At 48.1% G+C, this 25,834-nt stretch overlaps 1 protein-coding gene across 2 annotated transcripts in view; it reads left to right on the top strand.

Moving 5' to 3' along the window:
- The window catches only part of ITGA9 (integrin subunit alpha 9), a 326,219-nt gene that overhangs the window by 246,793 nt on the left and 53,592 nt on the right, over window positions 1-25,834 (top strand). The window contains exons 20-23 of one of the 2 annotated variants that reach the window (XM_040636970.1): window positions 2,441-2,520; window positions 10,036-10,125; window positions 12,243-12,351; window positions 17,318-17,425. In XM_040636970.1, coding sequence (XP_040492904.1) covers window positions 2,441-2,520; window positions 10,036-10,125; window positions 12,243-12,351; window positions 17,318-17,425 — 387 coding nt within the window. Of the gene's footprint in view, window positions 1-2,440; window positions 2,521-3,542; window positions 4,673-10,035; window positions 10,126-12,242; window positions 12,352-17,317; window positions 17,426-25,834 lie in introns of those variants that run through there. The other variant, XM_040636971.1, reaches the window with a different exon arrangement.

Here is a 25,834-nt window from a genome sequence, read left to right as displayed (position 1 = left end):
CCATGTTGAATTCTGGAGCATTATATTTTGTCAAAATTCATTAACTCTCAAAATGGTCATGGAACCAGGAGAAGTAGGAACGTTGGAAAGTTGGATTTTTTTCCCAGCTCGATAATGCCACTGCCTTCCTCCCACATATAGAGGTTTAGACCGGAGCAACACTAAAGCTGGAGGCAGGAGGTCTACGGGTGAGTCGCTGGAGAGAGCCCAAGGAGTGACGCAGCAGGGCCAGGGCCTGCCCCGTCCACGCCCGGCTTGCCCTCCGTTGGCCTCGGCCCCTGTGGCTCATCAGGCTGCAGCCCGCCGGCTAAGCCTCATGACGCACCGTCAGCTTACTCTGGTGGCCATCCGTTTCTGTCTCTCACAACCAGCCTGCCCTGTCTCTGGCCTTCCGTTCTCCAGGCCCCCTCTGATTTTGGCTTCTCGCCTCACCTGGGTCTTCAGAGTATTTAATTCAGATCTCCTGCCAGTTCTGACTCTGTGCTGGGACAAGACCCTTGACTTTCCCTTCCTTTGTGTCCTCCAGCTCTGCTTCCCATCCTGCCTCCATGTCCCCACTCTCCCTGGCAACTGGCAAGCCTCGCTGCAACAGAAATTTCTGTCTTGAGAGGGATGTCCAGTGTCCGTTCATTACTTTCAGGTAGCGTTTAGTACAGTGGAATCCAGTGTCGTGAAGTTAGATCAGTGCCTAGCATTAGTCACTGAGGAGCCCAAATACTTCGATATTAAATAATCATAGACTCTCAGAGCTTGGTGGAACTTAAGAATCATTTTATCCATCCTCTAATTTTTACTAAAAGGCAAAGAGAGTGAGTGTCTTGGCCAAGATCACATACTCAGTTTGTGGTTGAGCCTGGCTCTGTAACCCCTACCTGGGCGTCCCTCCCACATTCCCACACATGCCCCGTGCGTACATGCTGGAACCCATTTGTTCGGGGCAGTCTTCCCCAAGTCATAGGATGCTCACTGCGGCGAGTGCCTGAGGTGATCGTAGGCCACTCCTGAGATCATTAAAGTGATCTAAAGGTCAAACATGGTCACTGCACTAAAGCCCATCGATCCTAACAGCTAGACAGTTATTACCTGCCCAACAGTCTTTCTCCCTGAGCACATGCAGGAGAAAGTCTCCCACGGTGCCAGACTGTCTTTAACACCTCCCTAGCTCTCGCTGATCTCCCTCTTACCAAAGTGCAGTGGGCCTTAGGCTCCAAGCCCTCGGCAGGCAACAGAATGCAGCAGTGCTTTGTTTTCATTTATTTTTCTGACAACCTTCTCTTACTGGTAAGTGATCCTGGTTCCCACCTGTGATCATGATAGAAATTTTCCTGCTAAAGTCGTATAGCCACTCTGGAAAATAGTATGGAGCTTCTTCAAAAAGTTAAAAAGAGAGCTACCCCACGACCCAGCGAAGGGGCACCTGTACCCCCTGAACCAATGTTTATAGCAGCAATGTCCACAATGGCCACACTATGGAAAGAGCCCAGATGTCCATTAGACAGATGAATGGATGGAGAAGATGTATGTGTGTGTGTGTGTGTGTACACACAATGAAAGATAGATACATATATATGGAAGATAAATATATACACACATGCACACACAATGGAAGATGCGGTGTGTGTATACACACACACACACACACACACACAATGGAATATTACGCAGCCATCAAAAAATGAAATCTTGCCATTTGCAACGATGTGGATGGAACTAGAGGATATTATGTTAAACGAGATAAGTCAATCAGAGAAAGACAATTGTCACATGATCTCACTTGTATATGGAATTTAAGAAACAAAACAAGATCATGGGGGAAGGGAGGGAAAAATAAAATAAGACAAAATCAGACAGGCAGGTAAACCGTAAGGGACTCTTAACATTAGGAAACAAGCAGGGTTGCTGGAGGGGAGGTGGGTGGAGGGATGGGATAACTGGGTGATGGGCATGAAGGAGGGCACTTGATGTCATGAGCACTGGGTGTTATATGCAACTGATGAGTCACAGAACTCTATCTCTGAAACTAATACACTATATGTTAATTAATTGAATTTAAATGAAATAAAATTTTAAAAATCAAGTAGTCTTTAAACAAAAAGAGTGGCAATGCAAGTATGTAGTGTTGACACAGGTGACAGGGCACGCAGGTGTGGCAGACATTAGGGAGATGGTGTGGGAGCGATCCTTAGAAAAGCCTGGTTTAAGAGACAAACATATCACTTCCTAGACAACCTCAGTGGCTGAAAACCACAGTGTGCTTCTCACCAGAACACACTCCAGGCTTGGTTTTATTGCTAAAGCTATATCTCTGGCCTGGCAACCAGAAAGATCCGCATAAAAAATAAAGCTTGTCATGCAAATGAGCTTCCAGAGGTCATAAACCGAGGAGGTGTTTAAGTTTGGAATGCTTGCTGATGCCAGATGTCACTCTCTTTTCCCCTAGTACGAATTCAGCGTGATCTTTGACACAAGCCACCTGTCTGGGGAAGAGGAAGTTCTTAGCTTCATCATTACTGCTCAGAGGTAAGGGGGCTTTACATTTTTTTCTTCAAAGATAAAGATTTATGGGAACAGGAAGGGACATTCTTTGGTCACGGTTTGTTGATGCTCAGGACGCTGAGGAGGAAGAAACAGTTGAGCCATAAAGCCCCAGAGCACTGGTGGGGTCGGAGCTCTCAGGGCTGATGTCTGTCTGGTGCTGCTTATGCAACTGCCAGGCCGGACTGAGCTGGGAGGGACTGGGTGTCATCCAGTCGGACGCCATGATGTTTACAGCCAAGGAGACAGACCGGGGGAGGGGAGGATTCTGATCCAAGCTCACGTGGTTGTTTAGTTCACAGACTTCCTCTGTGTGTTGCATTCCTTGATGCAGGGAGAGGGCACAGCAGCCTGAGGGCCAGGCCAAGCCTGTGGTCAGAGGCCCCAAGACAGGCTCCTCGAGGGAGGGCTTATCCTGGGAGCCTTGCAGTCGGAGAGTCAGGGCAGGGCACCGTGCAAGGCGGCTTCTCCCCTCAGGAGTGTGCTCCTGCCCCTCTCTCTCCAGTGTGGCCTCGAGCCACGAGAGGGCCTTGGGAGTTGTCAGCTGCCTCCACAAGCCAGAATCCACGTGCGCCTCGAAGCGCCATTTGGGTAGCTCTTGGCTGACAGCGGGATGGAAGGAGAGGTAGTTAGGTGGTGAATAGAAAAAAACAGATTTTGATTGGGGTGGAGGTTGGATCCCCAAAGCTACTTTTGTCATTTGAATTTTTATTTGGAGATGATTTTAAACTTACCAGAAGTGTTGCAAAGCATATAATTCAAGGAACTCTCATGCAGCTGTTACCCAGCTTCACCCAATGCTGACACTTCATTCCATTTAGTTTATCATTCTCTACGTATAGTTTTTTTTCTTAACCATCTGAAAGTAAGTTACAGAAATCATGCCTCCTTCCCATAAGGACCTCGGTGTGCATTTCCCAAGAATGAGGCCATTTTCTTTAATAACCGGTATAGTTAGCAAATGCCGGAAATGTGACACTGACGCAATACTGTTATCTCCTCTACAGTCCTTGTTCCAGTTGTGCCAGTCGTCCCAGTGACTTTTCAGCCCTTTTTCACTGGTCCAGAGTCGAGTCAAGGACCATGCATTGCATTGACTTATCGTGTCTTATCTATAATTACCTTAACCTCCAAAGGAAATGTCATGCCGAGACTCCTAAGTCCATCCCAGAGGTGGTCTGGAGATCTGAACGAAACACCCTGAAGGCCAAGGTCAGGCAAGATCCACTGAAAAAAATGAGAAAACAAAATGAGGACGTGCATGACTAATAGAGGCCGAGAAAACAGAAGGCCAGACACTGGGTGAGCAAGCAACGGAACCAGGGGCTGAAAGTCAACCAGGGAAGGATGCTCAGTGGAGTCACAAGGTTAGAGCAGGGTTCAGACCTAAAGACCCTCAGGATCTGGGGTACAGAGTAAAGCAACAGGCTCAGCCTTAGGGAACTAAAGCCCCCCCCACCACCACCACCTGCATGGTCACCTTTGAAATAAGGGTGCTCAACACAGACCTTCCTTTGAAGAGGAACATGCCCTCAGGAGCCGGGAAGGAGCTCCTCATCCCACATTCCGAATTATACAGAAAGCCGTTTCCCAGACTCTTCAGATGAGCCGCACTGGGGCCAACCCATCGGGTGGTGTGCTGTACAGAGTAGCAGGGGCGCGGGCTCAGCTGCCTCTGGCCCCCGGACAGAGCAAGGAGTCATGCTTTAGACCACTCTGCCCACTTCCATGCACCATCATCAAGTGGTCACCATGGGGAAAGGATGGGGCCAGGGCTGAGAGGGATCATGGATGAGTGAGAGCCAGTCTTGCATCCCATATCATCTCAGGAAGGCTTCAGTCTAGAGATAGAGGCAGACATACAACTTCCTCCAGGAGAGGAGAGAAGAACTAGCCCAGGGCAGGCATGCTTTGCCAGTTCAGTCTGCAAATGTTTGAGCCCTTCCCACAAGCCAGGCACTGTGTAAGACTAAGACGTTGGCAAAGTCCCTACTCTTGGGGAGCGAGTGTGCTGGTGGCAGGGGGATAGACAATGAGCTGATAGATATATAACATCAGCGGGAGCCAGGGGCATGCTGATTCATCCGGCAAGCGCGGTGCCTTCGCTGGCAATCGTAAATAAAGCATCTTCTTTGTGTCCTGTACTCTCTTTAAGCCCACTTGGTGGGCTGTCTTTTCCCCGTCTTGAGGGGAGGGGGATGGTCTAGGACAGTCCCGTGCATTCTCCGGTCTCTCTGGGGCAATGCAGAGCTCTGCAGTCACATCAAATCTCCCAGGATTTCACAAAACTATAATTAAGGTGTCCCCTGAAATAATCAAAGCTTGATTTAAAGTGAAGGCTTTCTCCCTTCTGCGACGGCGGCGGCGAGCTGCAGAAGCGAAGCCTGCCTCTCTCTCAGGAGCAGTCTTGCTTTCCTCCAGCGCTGCTGCTGCCTCCGCCCCCACCCCACTTCCCCTGGAAGAGTCCCTGAGCTTCCCCCCCCCCCACCCCAGGCTCACGGCAGGGCTGGAGGAGGTGTGAGTGACATAGAAAAGGTGCTCACTCCTTAACAGGTAAGCCCCATGGGTATTACAAGCTGACTCTTGCCTTTGGACGGCAGCCCCCAGCTGGGGGTTCCCGCCTGCGAGTCCTTCATCCTGTCGTCCAACCTCAGCCTCTGGGAGCCAGACACCCCTTCAGCTTCTGCTGAGACCGTGCCCTCAGGGACAGGACCAAAGGTGGCCTCATGCTGGCTTTCGCATATAGGTCCCCCTCAGTAGCCTCTGCCCCTGTGGTGTCTGGAAATGCCCGGATTCTCGCATGTCCCCTTCTCTTTCACTGGGTCGGGAGAGGGAAAGCCAGCAGCAGTCCCCTACATTCTCTGGGCAGTCGCCCCACCCCACTGTGCTGATCAAGGTGCCCTGAAGCGTGCCTTAAAGGGCAGACACCTTTCCCCGCACCCTCCCCCCCACCCAGCTCTTCTCTCTCAGAAAGCTGTTTCTCCAGAAATCCTCCTTTCCGAGCTCTGTTCCGTCCTTGATAGGACATCTTGGATTTTTGCCCCGAGCAGTAGTAAATCCTGGTCTGGTGCTTTCCTCTGAATCTTAGCATCTTTTACACCTCAGCCAAAACGTGCCCCTGAACAAACACACCGTCGTACTCACCACCTGAGTGATTCTTGAATTTCACAAGAACACCCATCACCCAGATTGTTGGACTGAGAGTTTTCCCAAGCCCTATAACTTTCAGTTCTCTGTGGTCCATTCTGGCCCCTCACTAATGACTTTGCCCTTGGGTACCCCCTCTCCGTCTCTAGCCGGTACCCCCTCTCCGTGTCTAGAAGCTCAGGTCGGTCCCCAACAAGTACCACAGGACAGTGGCCAGCAGCCGCATCTGTGGGGTGCAGAAGCTCTGATTTCATCTCCCACATCTTTAATTTTATTTTATTTGAGGCCTTCCTCAGTCTCGACGTTATTTAAAGCTCACAGAATTGAGTCCCTCTCCCTTGGGAATGACTGTGATGCTGGAAGCATACATTATCAGAGCCCCTCAATCCACAACCACAATTGCATATTTTGGCTTCAGTGTTGCTTTCTGTATTCTTCTTTTTCCTTTTTTTTTTTTTTAGCATTATCACAAATATTTTGGAGAATGTTCTCTCTCCTAAAAACAAGAGCACAGCACATCACAGTGTGTGTTTGGCCTTCTTTACCCTGTGTTATTGTGTCCAACTTCCACTCCAGAGGTGCGGCTCCCTGGCCTTTAGTTCAGCACTGGTTGAACTTACTGAACACACCTAAGCATATGTAAAAAGTCAGGTAAATAACAACGCCGTGATTGTTCAGATACAGCCCAGCAAGCCCAGAAATCCTGCCCAGCCTTCTAGCATGGTGAGGGTGGCCTGCCGTCATGGGGTGCTAGCATTTCAACACAGATGACATTTGTCTGGGCTTGCAAGCTTTGAAATAGTGTGAGACTTGGTTATTTCTTATTTATCCTGTTTCAAGATCCCATAATTCACGTTCACATAGAACATGACTGTGATCTAATAGAAATACGTGCAAAGCATAGAGGAGGTGGACTTGGTTGCCATTGCCAGAATCCGGAAGGGCCTCACTGGGGAGATGGCATTTAAACAGAGGAGTCTGTTTTCAGGCTGAAGACACAGAGGCACAGTGCTGAGAATGTACACAGGACAGCCTGCTCTGTGACGGCAGGTGGGTGGTGGGCACTGCAGGGAATTGGGGATTCGTGAGCCATCTCGGGGTGGGGGCCATACAGGGCAGCGGAAGATGGGCTGACAGAGGAGGTGGGGCTGGGCCGTGGAAGGCCCATGTAGCCTCGGAGAGTCTGCACTCCATTCCAGAGGCAGAACGTTTTTGAAGAGGAAAGTGATGCATGCAACAGTTTGCCCACAGAGCATGAGCTTGTTGAATTTCATAAAGGGAGGCAAATGGCCAATCAAACCTGGAAATTCTTAGTTCTCCTGCTGTTTCTTGGACCCACAGAAAACTCACTGTGGTTGGGCAGATCCATTAGTGTGCTCTCTTGGTTCCTCTCCACTTGCGGCCGCCAATATTCCTGGGAAGGAACATTGGGGCAGGAAATAAATGACATGGAAGGGACTTCCTTGTCAAAAAGAGGAAACTCCACCTGCCTCCCAACCCCACCCAGGGCTAATCAGTGGTGTCAGAGAAGGGGGAGCCAACACCACCACCACAGTGAAAGCTCTGTATTTTCGAGTCACACAGCCATAGATGCCAGCGGTGCCCATGGGAGTCACCTGGGGGCTTTAAAAACCACTGATCCCTGGTCCGTCCTGCAGAGGTTCGAATCTATTGGTCTGGGTGAGATCTGGGCATTGGGATTGTGAATTAGTCTCATCAGGTGATTCTAATAAGCAGCCAAGGCCAAGAGCCACCATCTGCAGTCCCTGGCCCTATACCGGGCACGTTTATACTCAACAAACTTTTATTAAGCACGTACTATTTATCAGATGCAATGCTGGGCACATAAGAAAATGCTAATCACTTACTAAAATGAAGAACATCCCTTTATGTGCTCGAAGAGTGCTACTTTGCGACAGGGGACACCTAGTATTGGCAGCTTAAATAATTAAATAGCAGAATCTTCTAACGTTGGAATCACGGATGGTACAGAAGCTGTATTATATGTTAAACATGTCGCAGAATATTGCAGGCTCTCATTTCTTCCCAGATGTTGGTGAAAACCGGACTTACCGCCCCAGAGGGCAGGCCCCAGCACTTGACTCCCTGCTCTGACAGAAAGATCCTTAAAGCTCCTTATCTTGAAAGCCACAGTTAAAATATCAATCGTTCCGTCCTCCCCGTCACCACCCTTTGAAGCTCTCCTGCCTACTTGTGGATTTAGGAGGACGTAAAGTTGAGCCTAAACAGTCCTCCAGAGCTCTCTCAGCAGCCTGGCTTTGCAGACCATGGGAACGCATCCCAAGTCACGAGTTTGCAGAGTGGCTGGAAGCCTTTTGATGTTTGGCCTCTGTATCTCAACTTTTCAGTTCAGTCGGTCTGGAGCAGTCCCCTGATGACAGATGAGACTGTCGGGCCTGAGCTGCCAGCAGCCACAGGTGGCTGGACAAATGGCAGGGCAAGGGGTGGTGCTTCCATCAGGAACCGATTACTCAGACCTGGCAGGATGCTGAGCGGGGGGAGGGAGTGGGCCAGGGCATTACCGGACCCATCCATTCCATAATCACCTCTGATCTGCCTCTAGCAGTGATTCTAAGGCTTTTATTGCCCCCCCTGGGAAAGGAAGGGCAAGGGAATCAAGCCAGGTGAGCACCTGACCCTGCTGCTTCTGCAGACTGGCTGTCCTCTGAGTGATGGATGTCACCCCATATGCGGAAGACAGATGAAGAGTCAGGGGTCAGAGTCTCAGAGCAACATTGTTTCAGAACAATAGGAGAAAGAAGGGGAGGGGATGTGAGCTGCTCTTTAAGTATTGTTGCATTTAGCACTTGCTGGTGGGAGAGGAAGGCAGAGGGGGCAGCGGGAGGGCAGGAAGCAGGCAGAACTCTGTAAGGGGTCAGGGAATGGGTGGGCAAGGGGAGTAGTCCAGTGAGCTGTGCCCAAATCTCAGGGGGTCTTGGGGCCACTACACTCCAACCCTGGAGGATGAACTCAGCTTCCACCTGGGATCCCACATACATGCCATGTGGTAGAACCAACTAGAAGTGCTGGCTCCGACAGCTTGCAACCAATGGCCCTGCCTTTTCCCAAGGCGGTACTTCCATGGAATAATAATCATAATCATCTTGGAAATGTAACAAAATAGTAAAAGAAAGATAGGTCTTCTCTGTCCTCCCTTCCTCCTCCCTTTACTCCTCTCCTTCTTCTCTCCTCCCCTGCCCCCCGCCCCCAACAACCTCCCAAATCTGGTATCAGATTCGGAGAAAGAATCACATGGAAAAGCCCTAATTTGGGAGTCTCACTGACCTGGTTTGCTAGGATCCTTGGGCAAGTTCCCTAATCTATCTGAGCTGCTCCTTACCTGCCAGAGGCAGGTAATCCCCCACCCTTCTAGGGGTCCTCTGAGGACCCAGTGAGATCATGCTATGCAGTATGCCTGGCACAAAGCAGCCACCCAGCAGCATCAGCTTCCTTGCACTCCCCTTTCCAGAAAGACCACAACACTCCCCATTCTTTGCTTTCTCACTCCAAAGGGGATGCCTGTCTATGGACCTACTGCAGCCAGAAGTCTATGGGGAAGCTCCCGTGGTCTTTATCTTGATGGGGTTGGCGAGGGCCTCTCTCCCAGGCTTGGCTGGCTATCCATGGGGGGCAGGTGATGCCTCCAAGTGGGAAATGGTGGCTCAAGTCCAGCGAACCCCTTCCCAGCTGCAGTACCTTAACCTTGCCAGTCCATTCTTCATGGAACAAGTACTTCTAGAAACGGCACGTGCTGCCAGTGCCCAGCCATAACCATTCAGCACTCACCTTTCCCCTGCACCCACCAGACAACTTCCAGCTCCCAGCACCTGCCACTCTGCTGAGGCTTTCTCTGGCCACAGCCCGCTCACTTGGGTGCATAGTACAGGTGCCAGAAAATTCCTGCTCCCTGCCCCCCAGCAGCCAATCTCAGGGAGTTGTGGATAAAGTGCCACCTCCCATGGGAAGACCGAGGTGTGTGCTCCTTGCTGCCTCCCAGATGTCCCCAGCAAGACCAAACCCAGTTGCCCAGAGCACTGACCTCCTAGATTACATGCCTTTTTTGCCTTCATGCCCTTCCCTGTCTCTTCTCCACTCCCTGCTGGTGTCTCCTGGGGTCGCCTCCCCAGCGCACTACCTATACTCATATCTTTGGGAAGGATCACAACTGAGACAACACTGTGCCTCTGCACAGGGTCCAGAAACAGAACCAAGGGTACATCAGGGGCACAGCCAGCCCTTGGAGAGCGACAGACTGAGGGCTAACGCAGAACAGCAAAGACTGCTGCGGGGTAGCAAGCACTGACCAGCACTCACCCCTCTCTTTCCGCACAGTGGCAACGTGGAACGCTCCGAGTCCCTGCACGACAATACCCTCACGCTGACGGTGCCGCTGATGCACGAAGTGGACTCGTCCATCACTGGGTGAGTAGCTGGTCCTGGGTTACCAAAACACAGAGGGGCCCCGGGGTGGAACGCTGTGTTTTTCTTGTATTCGTACGTGTAGCCAGGAGTCTGTGGCCTGCCAGTTCCCCTTTTTCCCAGCTTTGACATGCAGGGCAGATCTTTAGCTACGGCTCATAGCTCCTCCCGCCTTGTTTTCTCCTCTGTCCCAGCTACCCACCCACCTGCTGGGTGACATAAGAAGTTTGATGAGAAGGCTAAGCCCTAGAATGTCTTTGAGCATTCTCTACACCTTTATGTGCCTATGTGGCCAGCAGCCACCCCTCCAGAGGGCCATGATTCCAGGGATTCAAATCTCAGCCAAATGCTGCTGGGCCAGAGGTTACAGCCAGATGTATCCCAAAGGCCCTGGTGGCCTTGCAGAAAGGCTCGCCTTTCTGATTAGCTATACAGCCCACACTAGCTTTGCATGTTTCTGTTCGTTTCTTCTGCAGGCCAGCGGGGGCTCTGCCTGATGTCGGTGGTGGGCAGGGAACAATGACCACGGGGCATGGCGTGTGCCGGGTGAAGTCCATGGCCACTCAGTGCCTCTGGCGTCGGAAGGCAGGGCTGCGGGCTGCGGGGACCCGAAGCAGCCTGGGTGGTTTTGAGCCAAAACCCAGGCCTGGAAAAATGAGAACTCAGTTCCTATTTCTGGCTTCAGAAAACAGAGCACATACCTCTTTGATAGTGGAAAAAGGATTTGCACAATTAGTTTAGATCAAATGAGGAACCATTGAACCCCTGCCCCAAACACAAGCTGAACTTTCTGGGGGTTCAGAGTTTCTCATTTTTCACTCTCCGAGTGCTTCTGGATCCTGGCCTTGGCTAGAAGCAGAAACGTTAATACGTTGGAGAAGGAGTCATTCTGCGATAGCCCACACGCTGCTGGGCGCCGGGATGAGCCTCTGTGTGTTCCTGCACTCTGGGCATCTTTCCTCACGTTCTTCAGGCAGGAGGCATCAGTGGAATAGATTTGCAAATTAGCATAGATTTGCCTCTGTTCGTGGCTCTATTTTTAACCATGTGGTTTATTTACTTGTCTCATCAGAGGCACAGTGAGAATGTGGCCTGAACCAAGCCCTTTCCTTGGGGGGAAAGAGAAAACACTTGATCCTGTTGTCAGGCCCTAGGAGACCTCATCGTTGGGGCGTTAACAGCCCCCGGTGAAACCATCCGTTAAACACACGGGTCGACCTCTGATCTTTCCAGGAACATAAAACAAGGCTGGTTTAAATGAACCAGTTCTTGCCATTTGATAACACTGGGAACTCATGACGTTTCTAAAATAATACATTCAAGTTGAAAGTAGATGAATTGCTGTCCACTCAGACTTGGTACCAAAAATCTTACATGACTGTATCTGGGCAAGTGAGCAGTTTCTGGAATCTCGTCTAGTAGCCGTTCTTTGGGAATTTAAGTGAGTCCGGGCTTGGTCTCATCTCGGGCTTGTTCATATGGACAATGTTGAAAGCATCACTACAAACTGAGCTTGAGTTCTTAATCACATCTTCAGTAGCCACCGTTTGAAATCTGAAGAAAAATGCTATTATTGAACAGACCCCAACTTTCAATACCTAATTTCTAGTGGTTTTGGTAGTCTGACAAATTTAACATTTTTTTTATGAATTTGTCACAGAGTGAGGTTTAGGATGCTAAATATATAATTCATTTATATTTGTTTCTTAAAAACTTGCCATAATCTTCCTCAGTCCACAAAATATCCTTCAAATGATAAGATAGAAAATGTATAATTTTGTAATCCAATTTAAAAAAAAAAACTGAAATCAAAGCTATCATTGTCTTCCTCCTCATTTTAGAAACGTAATCCCGGTACCTATTTGTATATGTAGCTTATTGCTTTGACCTAAGATGAGAAGACATTCCTGGAAACATCTGTTTAGGAAACATAGATCTGGCTGTGTCCATTTATAGGACAAAGAAGTAACAATTCCAGAAGGGAAGGGTTTGGTGAATACACTGGGGGGAGCAAGGTTCTGGATTAAACAGAGACAGATGTTTGGGTTCTCAGGACAGCCGTGACCATGGGTTGCTTGGCCGAGGTTTAGGATGATGGATTAAATGCTTTCCTCTTTCAGAATCGTGTCTCCAACCTCCTTTGTGTATGGCGAGTCTGTGGACGCATCCAACTTCATTCAGCTGGATGACCTGGAGTGTCACTTCCAGCCCCTCAACATCACCCTTCAGGTATCCACCCCTGGAGACGGGCTCTGTCACTGGAGGCAATGGAAGGACCCACGGGGATAGGTCTTCTACTGAAGGGCAGCTAAAGAGCCAGGCTCTTTCCAGGAGAAACTTGTCCCAGCCTGCTTGGCTGGAGTATAGTGTGTGTGTGTGTGTGTGTGTGTGTGTGTGTGTGTGTTCTGTAACCACACAAAATGAATCCCTTCCCTGTCTGGAACTCTGTTGTATAGACCCCTCTGCTTCTCAGCTCTTGGAAGGAGAACTGCATGATAAACACGTGCTTTCCCCAGGAAGCCTCTGGCCAATGTCCCAACCCAAATGGCCCCAAAGACCCCTTTCAGTTCTCCATCATTATTCCCCTTATGGGCAGGGCAGTCCCATGCACTTGCCGTGTCCTCTTCCTCCTGGGGCTCTCCGTGCTGACTCTGCCTGGAGCCCACTCCTCCTGCAGAGGGACAGCCATTCAGAAGTGCAGTCTCACAATAGCAACGCGGTGTGAGAATAGAGAGTGCGTCCGCTCCCCGTGGGAGGGAGCATGCTGCTAGTCCCCGTGTCAGATTAGCATCATTTTCGGCCAGTCCTCTCCATGTGAACCATGGACATCATGAAGAACACTCTTCCTTCGCTAGACTAGGGTAGGCAGACATTTTCTGTCAAGGGCCCGCAGGTGAGTATCTTAGGCTTGGCCGGCCATCTAGTGTCGGTAGCAACTGTTCAGCTCTGCTAGTGGAGTTCCAAAGCAGCCAGAGGCAATGCATACACAAAATTGAAGTGATGGGCACTGAATTTGGGATTTTATATTAACCTCGCACGTCATGAAATGTTACCCTTTTTAAAATATTTTTCCAAGTATTTACAAATGTAAAACCATTCTTAGCTTGCAAGCTGTGCAAAAACAGGTGGCAGGCCAGGTGTGGCCTACGGGCCATAGTTTGCTGACCCTGGCGTGAAGTATAAATTCTCAGGCCAGGACTGTTCAACACGAGCATCTTTGCATGTTAAGCTAAAAGGACCTCAGCCTCATCCAGTCACTTATCCTCAGTTGACAAAAATTGGTCAGGCTCCTACTGGACAACCCTGTGTGGCCAAGCATCCTGCCAGGAGCTGTTGATGAAGTGAAGAAGATGGGCCTGGCTAACCCATGGTGCACTCTAACCTACGTGCAACGTCTCTCCATTCCAGCTCCCAGAGCTGTCCCCTGCCTCTTCCCCATTCCTCCCCATGGAGAAAATGGTTTCCTGGTCTGGCATCGACTGCTGTGGCCAATAATGACTATTTTCCTTCCCCATGGCCACTCCTAGGTGGACCGAGGGGATGAGACATAATCACGGGGTGTGGGTCCAGAGAACGAGGCAGCGAAACATTGTGGGCTCTCACAAACAATGGTCTCCCTCTCCCTAAAATGTTCTCCCAGGCAAGAGACGTCTGAAACCGTGATGGAGAACACATGTCCCCAGCTTGGAGAGGAGGCGCCTCCTGACCAGCTAAGCCCCTGCTGTCACACCCTATGCTCAGTTTCCAGGGAAAAGGGGAAGATGGGGTTAGACCTGCTTTTGAGACCTCACAGGGGTCACTGTGAGTAGGCTCTCTGTGTTTCTGAGCTGCTGCTCGGAAGTACTTTCTTTTTCCCCTTTGCATTGTGCAGTTGGGTAGAAAACAGATAAAGACCAGATGGAGGGATTTCATTTCAATCACTTTAATTTTAATTACTTACCCACTCTTGGAGTTCTCGAGGTATCTTACAACAAAAGATTCATCCAGAAAATGATTCAGAAGGGTTCAAAGGACACACACCATGTAATGAAGAGGGTATGGGTGTTAGAGAAGAAGACAAGAAAAAGTCGAGTTATACCAGAGATCCAAAAATGTCCTTACTGCCCTCTAGAAAGGGAGGGAGGGAGGAGAGGAAGAGCGGTGGGAGGGAGGAGAGGAAGAGCGGTGGGAGGGAAGGAAGGAGAGAAGGATGAAGAAAAGAAAGGAAGATAGAAGATCTTGAGGGCATATGGTTAAGTTGTGTTTCTCAGAGGCATCCTTACAAGGAGCTTAAAGTTTGGTATTCAGGCAAAGAGCTCTCTTCACATCTGACCTGACCTAGGATACAGGCTAGAGAATGCGGCTTGGGATGAGTAATGGGCATGCCCCTGAGATAAACCTCTCGATTATCAGTTTGCCTGAGGAAGCACACAGCATTCCGTTCAGGATTAAGAAGAGTCTGCCTGGTCCAAAAGACGGATAGTGTGTGTCATTGATGGGACGGAGAGCCTCTTGTGTCAGCAAAGCTGACAGTTCGCTGGAGAATGCTCTGATGACTCATCTCCTGATACAATTGTCATTATTATGACTGTCATGCAGGAAGGCCATGGGCCAGGTTGATGGTGATAATGACCAAGAGGTGAAGCTAGTGGGGGAGTGTGGGATCAGGAACAGAGATAGAACTTTCTATGTGCCCTTACTCTGATAGCATCACTCCTCATGGAGAGCACGGGACTTTCCATATATAGTGATTTTTCTGTCTTTTAAAAGCTGTTATTCAACAAGCCATGTGATGGTTTAAAGACTTCACTGCAGACGCAGATGGGAGAAAGGCAGAAATACTAGTCTTGGGCCTGGTTCCTACATTCCATCAAAGTTTTCTTAACGGAAACATGATAATGTGTTGACCATTGATAGGCTTTTTTTTTCATCAAAAGTCCATCATTTTTCTCACCCAAAAAAGAACGGTGAAAAATAATGCAGCTGCTGCTCAAGAACATTTGCAGAGAATCAAATGTGAAGACATGTGTCAAGAATAAATGAATATGGTAGCGTGGGCCTCTCACCCGTCTGGCTGTAGTGAGTGAAAGCGGGCAGAGCAAATCGGCTCTCTTCCTCCCTCCCCCACCTCCTGCTTTCATTGGGATTTCGCAGACATGTCAGTGGTTTTCTTTGCAATTCTGTGCTCTCGTGTTTCACTTCAAATTAGTTATTTCAGTTGTGGTTAAATATTCCTTCCTTTTCTTGTGTCTTAGGGTTGTTGTCTTTGGTGAATTTTGTTCTTTTCGAATCAAGGGTTGGCAGGGACCGCTCATCCACTCCATCATGTTTTTGTGCTTTGAAGCGGAACCCAACTATTGCAAAAAGTGAACACACACTTTTCTAGGGAAGAGCTGGCTGGAGCCTAGATCCTTATGTGTTCTGTCATGTGTGAAGACCTGGCTAGATTTCCATTCACCTCCCACATCTGCCCTGTTGACCCCAACTTCAGAGATGCCTTGAATGCCTGATTTCTCTCTCTAGTCCCCAGGCCACAGAGCAAGCAGCTTCTTCTCTCTCTTGCTTCTACCCATGTTTTTTTAAACAACAGCGTCTTTATTGGGATCTCATTTACCTACTTCGAAGCTCACCCATTTAAAGTGTACAGTTCGATGACTTTTAGTGTGTCTATAGAATTATGCAACCATCTCCATAATCTGATTTTAGAATATTTTCATCACCCCAAAAAAGGAACTCCATACCCCTGAGTAGTCTCTCCGTACGTTAGTTTCCTCTTGCCGCTATAAGAAATTACCACGAACTCAGTGGCTGAAAACACTGGACAACCGTGTAGTTCTAGAGGTCAGAAGTCCAACATGGGTCTCACTAGGCTAAAGTCAGGGTATCAGCAGAGCTGTGTTCCTTTCTGGAGCCACTAGGGGAGAATCTCTTTTACCTTTTCCAGCTTCTCCAGGCTGCTGCACTCTTTGACTCGGGGTCCCCTTCATCTTCAGAGCCAACAATGGCCAGCTACGTCTTTCTCACAGTCCACTTCCCTGATTCTGATGGTCTCCCTCTTCCCCATATAAGGACCCTTATGATGACATTACACCCACCTGAATAGTCCAAGGTAATGTCTTCATTTTAAGGGCTACTGATAGCAACCTCAGTTCCCTCTTGCTATGTAGCATATTCACAATGTCCATGGATTTGGGGATGCAGACATTTTTAGAGACCATTCTTCTGCCGGCTATATTCCCTCTACTCCAGCCCCAGGCAAGCACCAGTCTACTCTCTGTCTCTACACATCTACCCATCTTTTTTATTCTCCTTCATATTCCATTTCTTCCTAAAGTTTCATGCTCAACCTTTGCTCCATCTCCTTTCCCTTATCTGTCTCTATGAGGCTGCCATCTTTCCTCTCATTTCTCAAGAGACGATGGGCTGCTGGAGACAGAAAACAGGGAAGACCGTGGGGGGATGAGAAGGTAAAGTTTTACAAGGCCAAATGTTGGGGCAGGAAAGAGGTACACAGAGGTCCTCAAACAGGATTAGCAAGGGATTAGCTGTAAGTTTCAAAGAAACCTGATCAGCTGGATCGTGTGGTAAGAACAGCCCTTTCTGTAAGTTACACCATTTAGCTTGGGGACAATCCACTTTGTCTTCTCAGTTACCTCAAACTGTAAAAGGCAGGGCTTGGACCAGATCAGTGCTTATCAAAGGACAATTCCTAGGCCAGTAGCATCAGCATCTGTTGGGAACTTTTATTAGAAATGCGTATCCTTAAGTCCCCTCACCACCCCCCAACCAGATCTACTTCAAAAACTCTGGGCATGACCCTCCCCACCCCCATATATGTTTTAACAAGCCCATCTGGTTATCCTGTGGTATGCTAAAGTTTGAGAACCACTAGACCACATCATGTCTATATTCTCACCAAATGTAATAGTCTATGAGTAATTCCCAGGTATGTAAAAAGCAATATAATTTTTAGCAGGAAGAAGGCAAGATGATGCTGAAAGGGAATAAGGTAATTTGAAAGTTTGGGGGTTTTAAATACGTATTAGAAGGATTTCTGTTTCATTACAATCTGCCATTATTCGATATTTCAGTACCCTTGAAGTCATGACCTTCTGGATCCTAAACCCTGCAGTCTCGGTGGGTGTATCTACCGCATGCCATGAAATGAAGGTCTGTATTTGTATTAAAATGTGCTGTGTGTGTTTCACACCCACAGGTCTATAACACTGGGCCAAGCACCCTTCCTGGGTCATCTCTCAGCATCGCTTTCCCCAGTCGACTCTCACCTGGAGCTGCCGAGATGTTTCATGTCCGGGAGATGGTGGTGAGTTCTCGCTTGTCTCACTGTTACTTTCAGACTTGAACCAACCCATTCACATTCTGTGCATACTACCCTGAGGGCCCAGAAAGTTTAACTCGTTCTAACCTTTGGAAACACCTGGAGAAGCCAGGAGACCCTCAACACCTGAATTTCTGCTCTGAGACACTTAGGTTAACGTCATAAGAAGACCTCTCTGGGTATAGGGAAGGGTTGATTATGAACATGACTTCTGGGATAGACTTTTCTGGCTCTGGGAACTCCTGGCAGCCTTAGATGTATCTGACTGCATTTTTCTGAGGGGAAGATCCACAGTATACATGAAGATTCTCAAGGGGTCACTGAGGCCTGGAGGATGAAGGATTAGTTCATTAGATGGAAGTTGAGATTGAAATTCAAGTTTATATGCTGAAAATGCAGTTCTACTCGATCATAAGTCCACTGTAGATTTTGTCTCCGGGGAGGCTTGACTTCTAGTATGTGATCATTCCTGCCCACCTCCTTGAAACATTCTCCTTGGCTTCCACATCACATTCCCTTGGTTCCTCCTCTCTCCCTGGCTTTTCCCCCCAACATCAGTAGGGCTCAGGGTCACCTTTTGTCTGCACTCAGTCTCCAAGATCTCACCCAGACGTGTGGCTTTATATTCAGTGTGTACTGAGGACGTCAGACGTTCCTCTCCAGCCCAGACCTCTTCCATGAAATCCAGACTTTAATAGTCAACTACCTTCAGGCCACCTCTACCTAGATGCCTGACAAATCTCGATCTTATCTGAAAGAGAACTTTCAGTGGTGCGTTTCCAAACCTGCTTCTCCCACAGCCTTCCCCATCTTAGCAAATGCCTACTCAGTCTTTCCAATTACTCAGGTCAAAGACCTTGGATCATCCTTGATGTCTCTCTTCCCACATCTCACGCCTGATCCACCAGCAGCCCTAATGTCTCTGCCTTCACAACAAATCAGAATGTTCCTACTCTTTCCACCTCCATGGCCAGCACCCCACTCCCGGGCGCCCTCACCTGCCCTCAGTTATATAGGAGCCCCTCCCTGGTGTCCCTGCTTCCATCCTGGCCCACTGCAGTCTGTTTCTGGCCCAGCAGCAGAGCGAGCCTTCCAAAATGCAAGTCAGGTCATGTTACTCCACAGTTCAGACCCCTCCAGTGGCTTACCCGCCCCCCCCCAAGTTCTTCCAGCACCCCATCTGGCCCCCCAGTCTGTCCCCCACATTGTCTGACTGCATTTCCTCCTTCTTCCTTACTCTTTCTACCCCCGCCACACCGTCCCTTGCTGGTTCTAGAGCACAGCAGACACTCTCCCACCCCCAGAACTTGCACTTGATCTTCCCTCTACCCAGACACCTTCCCTCAGAGAGCCACATGACCTCCTCTCTCACCTCCTTCAGCTGCGGGCTCAAATCCCAGCTTCCCAGGGACACCCTCTCTGCCTGGCCTCGGCCCCAGCACTCCTCGTGCCCCTTTCCTGCTCATAGTTCACCATCTCCTTCGTCACTGGCTGACATTCCATGTATTTTCATATTTGACCAGTTTCTCTGCCTCCTCCTGAGCCCCTACGGTATAAGAACAGGGGTTTCTCTCTGCTCACTGCTGTATCTCCGGGCCCTAGTACTATGCTTGACATGGAGTATATGCTCGGTAAATATTCGTGGGTGGAAAGAAGAAATCTACAGTATGAAACAGACTTGTTTACTTGGTCTGCGTGAATTCAGGAAAAGTTTCATACCGTTACGAAGTGCCTCAGAGTGGAACACCTGGGTGGCTCAGTCGGGTAAGCGTCTGCCTTCGGCTCAGGTCATGATCCCAAGGTCCTGGGATCGAGCCCTGCGTTGGGCTCCCTGCTCAGTGAGGAGTCTGCTTCTCCCTCCACCCTTCACCGCATTCGTGCTCTCTCTTTCTCTCTCTCAAATAAATACATAAAATCTTTTTTTTTTAAATATCTTTTAAAAGAAGAAGAAGAAGTGCCTCAGAGTGCTTCACAGTCTCTAGTGGCTGGGTGTGAGGGGGACCCCTCCTGGGAAGGACTGGCGCAGGAAGCTCAGGGGTGCCACTACACAAGCAGAGCACATGCAGTCACACTGAGAGGATCATGGAATCATTGCTCTTCGCATGGGCACATGAGGGACGGCTAGCCAGACAAAGGGGCAGTCTCTCCATGGATGGCTTAAAACTCGGGGCAGCAGGGCCCACGGCACGTCACACATCTGAGCCCACAGTTGAAGAGGATACTCCCCCACGGGAGGCGCAGAAAGCATCACGTGACGGTGATGGTGCTGACACTGCTATCCTCGTGGGTCATGTGGCCTGAAAACCTGGACCACGTGAAATGTTGCATGTAGAGCAGGTCACCCCTCCTGAGTTGCCTGCTCCACTGTTCCCACTCCTCACGACATTCCCTTCGTGCTCTGTGAAGTGCCTGTGTGTGTGAGCTTTGCTGAAACCAACAAAGAAAAGCCCCAGTGTTCCATGCCAGCAGCGTACCACGGTTTGAGCTTAGCATAAGGTTACACGTGCTCTTGTCTACCCTCTTAAGCATTATTAATCACACCAACCATTCCACCTATGCCCCAGCGTCCGGCAATGTTTTCCTCTTGAGCATGCTCTGGGAGTTGTTCACAGAAACATCTAGAGTGTTGCACAGAGAATTTTTTCTTCACAGATAAAATTATTTATTGACCCAAACAGGAAATTTAAGTCACTCAGATTTGGAGGGTATCTCAGAACCAACAATACCCCCTTTTCTCTCTACTAATCATCATACCAAGGAAAAGCCACTGGAAGGGACTTTGGACCCATGTATAAATAGCCGGCTTGCTTGGGAGGCATTAGAAGTGGTTTTGCTGAAGATTTGCAGAACTGCATGACCATTAGTCTAGCTGAGTGACCCCTCAAAATCCTGAGTGGTATTGGCTGGCTTCATTCCATTGTTTGAGTTCTCAGAAGCAAACCCTTTGGATTTTAAGACTGTATTTAGACTTTTCACAAAGTCTGTACCAGAATTCTCAAGAATGGCCAAGTCTTCAGTTGGATACACCAACCCATAGTCAGAGGCTTACGGCATTTTCATAGCATGGAAAATCCAGCTCGCTGGCAAATCTCCCTAAGCAAGTAGTGAACACTGGATTACGATGACACTGGAAATGTAACGCCGAAGCCTGGTGCGATGCAGTGATGAGGCAAGGGCCCCCAGGTACTTGTGTCAAGCCAGCGGGCAGCACGCCCTCTGCCCTAAAGCCCATGGGGCTGAGAGCGAGGGTGTCCTGTCGCTCCGCAAGTTCCTTCCCAGCCTCAGCCCCCCTTCCCCAGCAGAGCCCGAGAATGCTCACTGCGGCGAGTGTGGCTCCGAAAGTTCATGGCATCCTCCACTATGGCCTTCTGGGACTTGGGATGGAGCGGGGCTTTCCTTCAGGAGATTCGGGTGGCTTGATGCAAGTTGAATTTACTCCTTTTGGGAGAAACCAGCCCTCGTTGCCTGTACTGCACCAGGAAATGACCCTACCGCCTGGTGGCGTTCGCTCCACACTGTACTCTCCGCACCAGCATTCCCCTGGCTTGGACGGGCTACTGAGCAGCCAGCCACCAGCTACCTGCTACGCCAACTGAAGCCCAGGGCAGCTAACAGGAGTTGAGAGAGGGCCTGTCAGTCATCCCTCCCCACGCCCCGTGGGGCCCCTCAGATTGTTTCTCTCGCTCTCACAGTGCCCTTGGTATTTGTTTTGCCTGTGACCATCATCCGTATAGAATGCTAAGGGTGGGAATGCTGTCCCCACAGGCCCTGGGCCATCACCCCACCTACGGCCCTGAGCCTGTGGCACAGTTTCCCAACTGTTGGTTCGGAATTCGTTCAGACACCTCTGAGGCTGCAGCTGTGATCCCTGCGCAGGACAGACCTGCCTCTAGGTTGCACCAAACCCTCTCAGAGAGGGTTTCTTAAGGTCCAGCTGTCTGTGAGCGGAGAGTGCCTTTGCACGCATGGGGAGGTTTTTCTAGGGAGCCTAAGGAAGTGTGACCACTTCATACTTCCAGCCATGGTTCATGATCTTTCTTTATAGCAAATGTCCTAAGCCCCTCCACCCTGCTTGTGTTCTGTCTAGAAACAGAGCCATAGTGTGGTCTGAGGAAAGGATTTTAATTTCCATTGCCTCCCACGCATCAGGGTTGTGTGGCGCCTGCAGGGACACACGGACTTCCCACTGCACAGCAAAAGTGTGTGCAAGCCACTGTGAATATGGAAGCCAAGTTGGAATAACCACGAAAGAAAGAGTGAGCGAGAGGGGAGGAACGACAGAGTTCTTTAGTCCATCTAAGAATCATTGCAAATCATAAATCATCCTGGCATTTCTGCAAACACCGCAGAAAAAGCACTATTATGTAAGAGGAATAAGTCTCACAGTACTCCCAGAAAGTCAGTCTTGCGGAGAGTGACCTAGAAAACGCCATTGCAGTGCCATGGAACAGCGTGAACAGGGAGGCATGCCCAGACCCAGGGATGGTACAAAGCTGCAAAATCACCCTGGGAAGGGCGCAGAAAATGCAGACTCATTGAATCAGGGCTTAAGAGGATGGTAGTAGTTCACCAGAGAGCATGTGAAGGGGAGAACGTTCTGGACAGAGGGAAAGGTCACTAGTTGTAAGTGTTCAACGGAGGCAGTATCTGGTCCTCTATTCTCTGTGCCTAGCTCTTATACAAATAGGCAAAGGTGAGCATTCTCTACACCTTCCCCAGAGTATACTGCAGGTAGATATCTGGGCAGTGTAACAGGAAGTACCACAGTCATTTCCTGTGACAGTTTTGGTGAGTTAATCATTCCTTCTGAGGTCCATCGTTGCTGTGCACTTGAGGATCTGCTCCTTCGTTTCTCCTAACTTAGGAAGGGGGAAGGCCAAGCCCCCTGCCACCAGAGGCTGTCTAACCACACATGGATGTGGCCAACAAATGACCCTGGGCTGCCACAGAGGCAGTGGCTTCTGTGGGCCAGACAACCCATTTGAGGCAAGACTTTGCTCCTTACAGAGGGTTCCTGTTTCAAGTGAGGTTATAACCTCTCACACAGCTTGATGCGAGTGGGCCAGGAAAATCGAACGGCTTCACGTTGTTGTAGTCTCTCCACACAGACAAGCCTTTTAGCGAAGCCCCTGGGCCTGGGCTTCAGAGAAGCCAACCTAGTGCTTATGTCATAAGCTTTACGGCTTGTGGAGGAGATTCCACTGGAACTCAGGTGGTCATCCCACCACAAAGTTATGTCTCACTCACAATGTATGAAGTTCAAGGGCAAGGGTGGGAGGTTTGTCTCAGGACTCAAGCTTTACTTGTTGACCTTGAAAACCTGACTGTGGACAGCTTTCTGATGCTGGAAGAAGAGGCTTTGGAGTTTGGCTCTTGTAAATATGCAAGAAGGAAGAAAGTCCTAAATGACAGCTTACAGATAATAAAGGGCTGGAACTATATTCTAGGTGGAAGTTGGATCTTTCTAACAACTCTACTATTAATGTAGAAGAGACATTAAATAAATGTCATTCCATTCTTTGTTCCTCCTACAAAACCATCTGAAAAAGTTTACCTCTCTGGACAGCTCTGTCCTTGCTTTCGGGCAGCAGTTCTGAAGAACCGACCTGATTTCCAGGAGGTAAACGAGTTTGGGAATGAGGGATGATTTTCCAAGGAGACACATCAATAACTTTGCCATAGGGCACCATTTAGGGTATTGATATCAATATGATATTAATACCAGTGTCCATTTGACTATGTCTCCGTAAATTATAAACCCCCCTCCCACCCCATCCATGCAGGCATAGCAGACAGGGCTGCCCGTGATCTCATTTCTGCCAGAATGAGTCCCTTGATAGGAGAACCTCACTTAATTCGTGGTGAGTCTATATCCCTGTAAAAGAAAGATGTACCTAATGTATCAATAACCACACAAAAGCTTAAACTTAGAAATGGAGGGCTGAATCGCTTTCCCCTGGGATGATTTGGGGAAGTTTCTTAATGAAAGTGGTATTGGGACCATTAAATTGATCACATTTAATCAAAGACTTAAGAATGAAGAAATTCCTCCTAAATAACTGACAAAAAAACAAATACCATTTACTGCTGTCCTGAGGCTTTAATGGCCTATGTTCATGTGCTGTCAGTTTAATCCACACAGCCTCTTCAAGGGGAGGTCATTATCCCAAGTTGAGGAACCAGGTCTCAAAGACTTGCCCAGCATCACACAGCTTGTAAGCAATATAGCTGGGTGTGTAACCAGGCCTCCCTGGCTCCAAAGCTCATGTGTTTCATACTGTATTCTGCTTCACACCCCTCCTCGGAGTGCTGCCCGCTCCCCAGTCCCCAGAGGCAGACATAGTCAATAGAACAGACAGATGATGAGCAGACCACCAAGAATCACTCACTAAGTGAGGAGCACCAACCCCGGGACAGAGAGGCTGTCATAAGAATAGCCGAGGCACCTGGGTGGCTCAGCCAGTTAAGTGTCTGCCTTCGGCTCAGGTCACGGTCCCAGGGTCCTGGGATCGAGCCCTGTATCAGGCTCCCTGCTCAGTGGGGAGTCTGCTTCTCCCTCTGCCTCTTCCCCCTGGCTTGTGCTCTTCTCTCTTTCTCACTTACTCTCTTTCTCTCAAATAAATAAATAAAATCTAAAAAGAAAAGAAAAGAAAAACTAATACTAGAGGGTGTAATACTGAAGCAAACAAGATTTTAGAATGAGCAAGATTGGTGTCTTCAGAGAAATGCAAAAACGGTTTCCATGAAATAGAATAAGCTAGCATATTATGAATTTAAAATTTGGATCACTCAAACAAAAACCTGAGTGTATAAGCTGTGTAGTAGAATGGATAAAAAAGAACAAAGCAGTGGGTTGGAAACTTGAGGGGTTTCCCAGTAACTTAGCACAAAAGGACCCCCATAAAGAGCCCTTTAAACTTATTATTCCATTATTTTTATAACAATTTGCGGTGGAGATCGAAATAATCACAATATAAGAATTAGAAGGCAGGAAAAATGGAAGTGAAAGCAAGTCAAGATTCTTGTCTTATTTGCGGAAGAGTTTCTCTGCCAATTAGCTGAAGACTTTGATAAAATAAAATGTTTAATACATAAAAATTTTAATGGCTCCTTAGAAGAATAAAATAATATAGGACATCCAAACCACTAAAGAAGAATTTTAAAGGAACTCATGAAGAAAAAATACACACACACACACACACACACACACACACACACACACATTTATATATAAGATGGCAAGAATAAATCCAAACAAAATAACTGTGAATGAAATAAATGCCCTAGTAAATGACAGACTGTCAAATTGGATTTTTTTAAATCCAAACATAAGTTATTTATAAGACATAGACCTTTAAAAATGACCCTTAAGGTATCAAAAAAAAGGGGGGGGGGCAAATGCTAGCAAAAAGAAAGCAAGTAAACAATATTAATGGCAAACAAAATAGAATTGAAACAAAAAAACATCATTAAACAGGGCAAAAAAAAATTATTTCAAAATGACTAAAGACACAGTCTGCTGATAATTTGTAATGTAAACAAACTTTTATGTAACCAGCCACAGAGATATAAAACATATAAAGCAGTACCTGATAGCAATACAAGGAGTGATTGACAGTCCCAGTCATTGCGGGAAATTTATACACTTTCTTCAAATATTATCAGACAAGTAGGCATAAAATAGTATTTAAATAATGGAACTAGCAATTGAGATCTCTTAGAGAGACAGACAGACACCAAGACAGGGTGAGTCAGCACATCTGGATTTCAGTAGTCGTCCCCTGCCTACCAGCTTTTGGTAACCTTGAAGAAATTACCTAAACTCTCCAAGCTTATTTTCCTCATCTGTAAAATGGGCTAATAACTACCTCACATGGTGAGGATTGAAGAAGCTAATGTATATGTAGCAATTTGTAGAGTTTTTAGTATGTAAATAGGGAATGCACATTCTTTTTAAACATAGGCAAACATTAACAAATTACCCACTTATCACATCACAAAAGCAAACCTCAATAGAATTTTTTAAAGTCAAAGCACTACAGGCCACCCTCTGAGACCACAGTGCATAAACTTGGAAGCTAACAACAAAAATTAGACAAACGGCCAACCAAAAACATAACCACCTGGGAATTTTTGAACACCATTTGAATTAACTTTTTAGATAAAGAAGAATTCAAAGAGAAGAGGATGAACAAATTACAAATGAAGGACAGGGAAGCCTGTTCATACCAAAACCAATGGGACCCAGACAAAATCACACAGAGGAAAACATCACTACATATACATAGGGAACAAGAAAGACTGAAAAAAAAAGTGAACTAAATTGACAACTTTTAGAAAAGGGACAATTAAATAAATTGGACTCTAAGAAAGTAAAGATATTGCTAAAGTGGA

This window comes from Ursus maritimus, unplaced genomic scaffold, assembly GCF_017311325.1.
Source record: "Ursus maritimus isolate PB19 unplaced genomic scaffold, ASM1731132v1 scaffold_20, whole genome shotgun sequence".
Taxonomy (NCBI): Eukaryota; Metazoa; Chordata; class Mammalia; order Carnivora; family Ursidae; genus Ursus; species Ursus maritimus.
The sequence above is the reverse complement of the archived record's forward strand: the minus strand, read 5'-3'. Positions and strand labels throughout refer to the sequence as shown.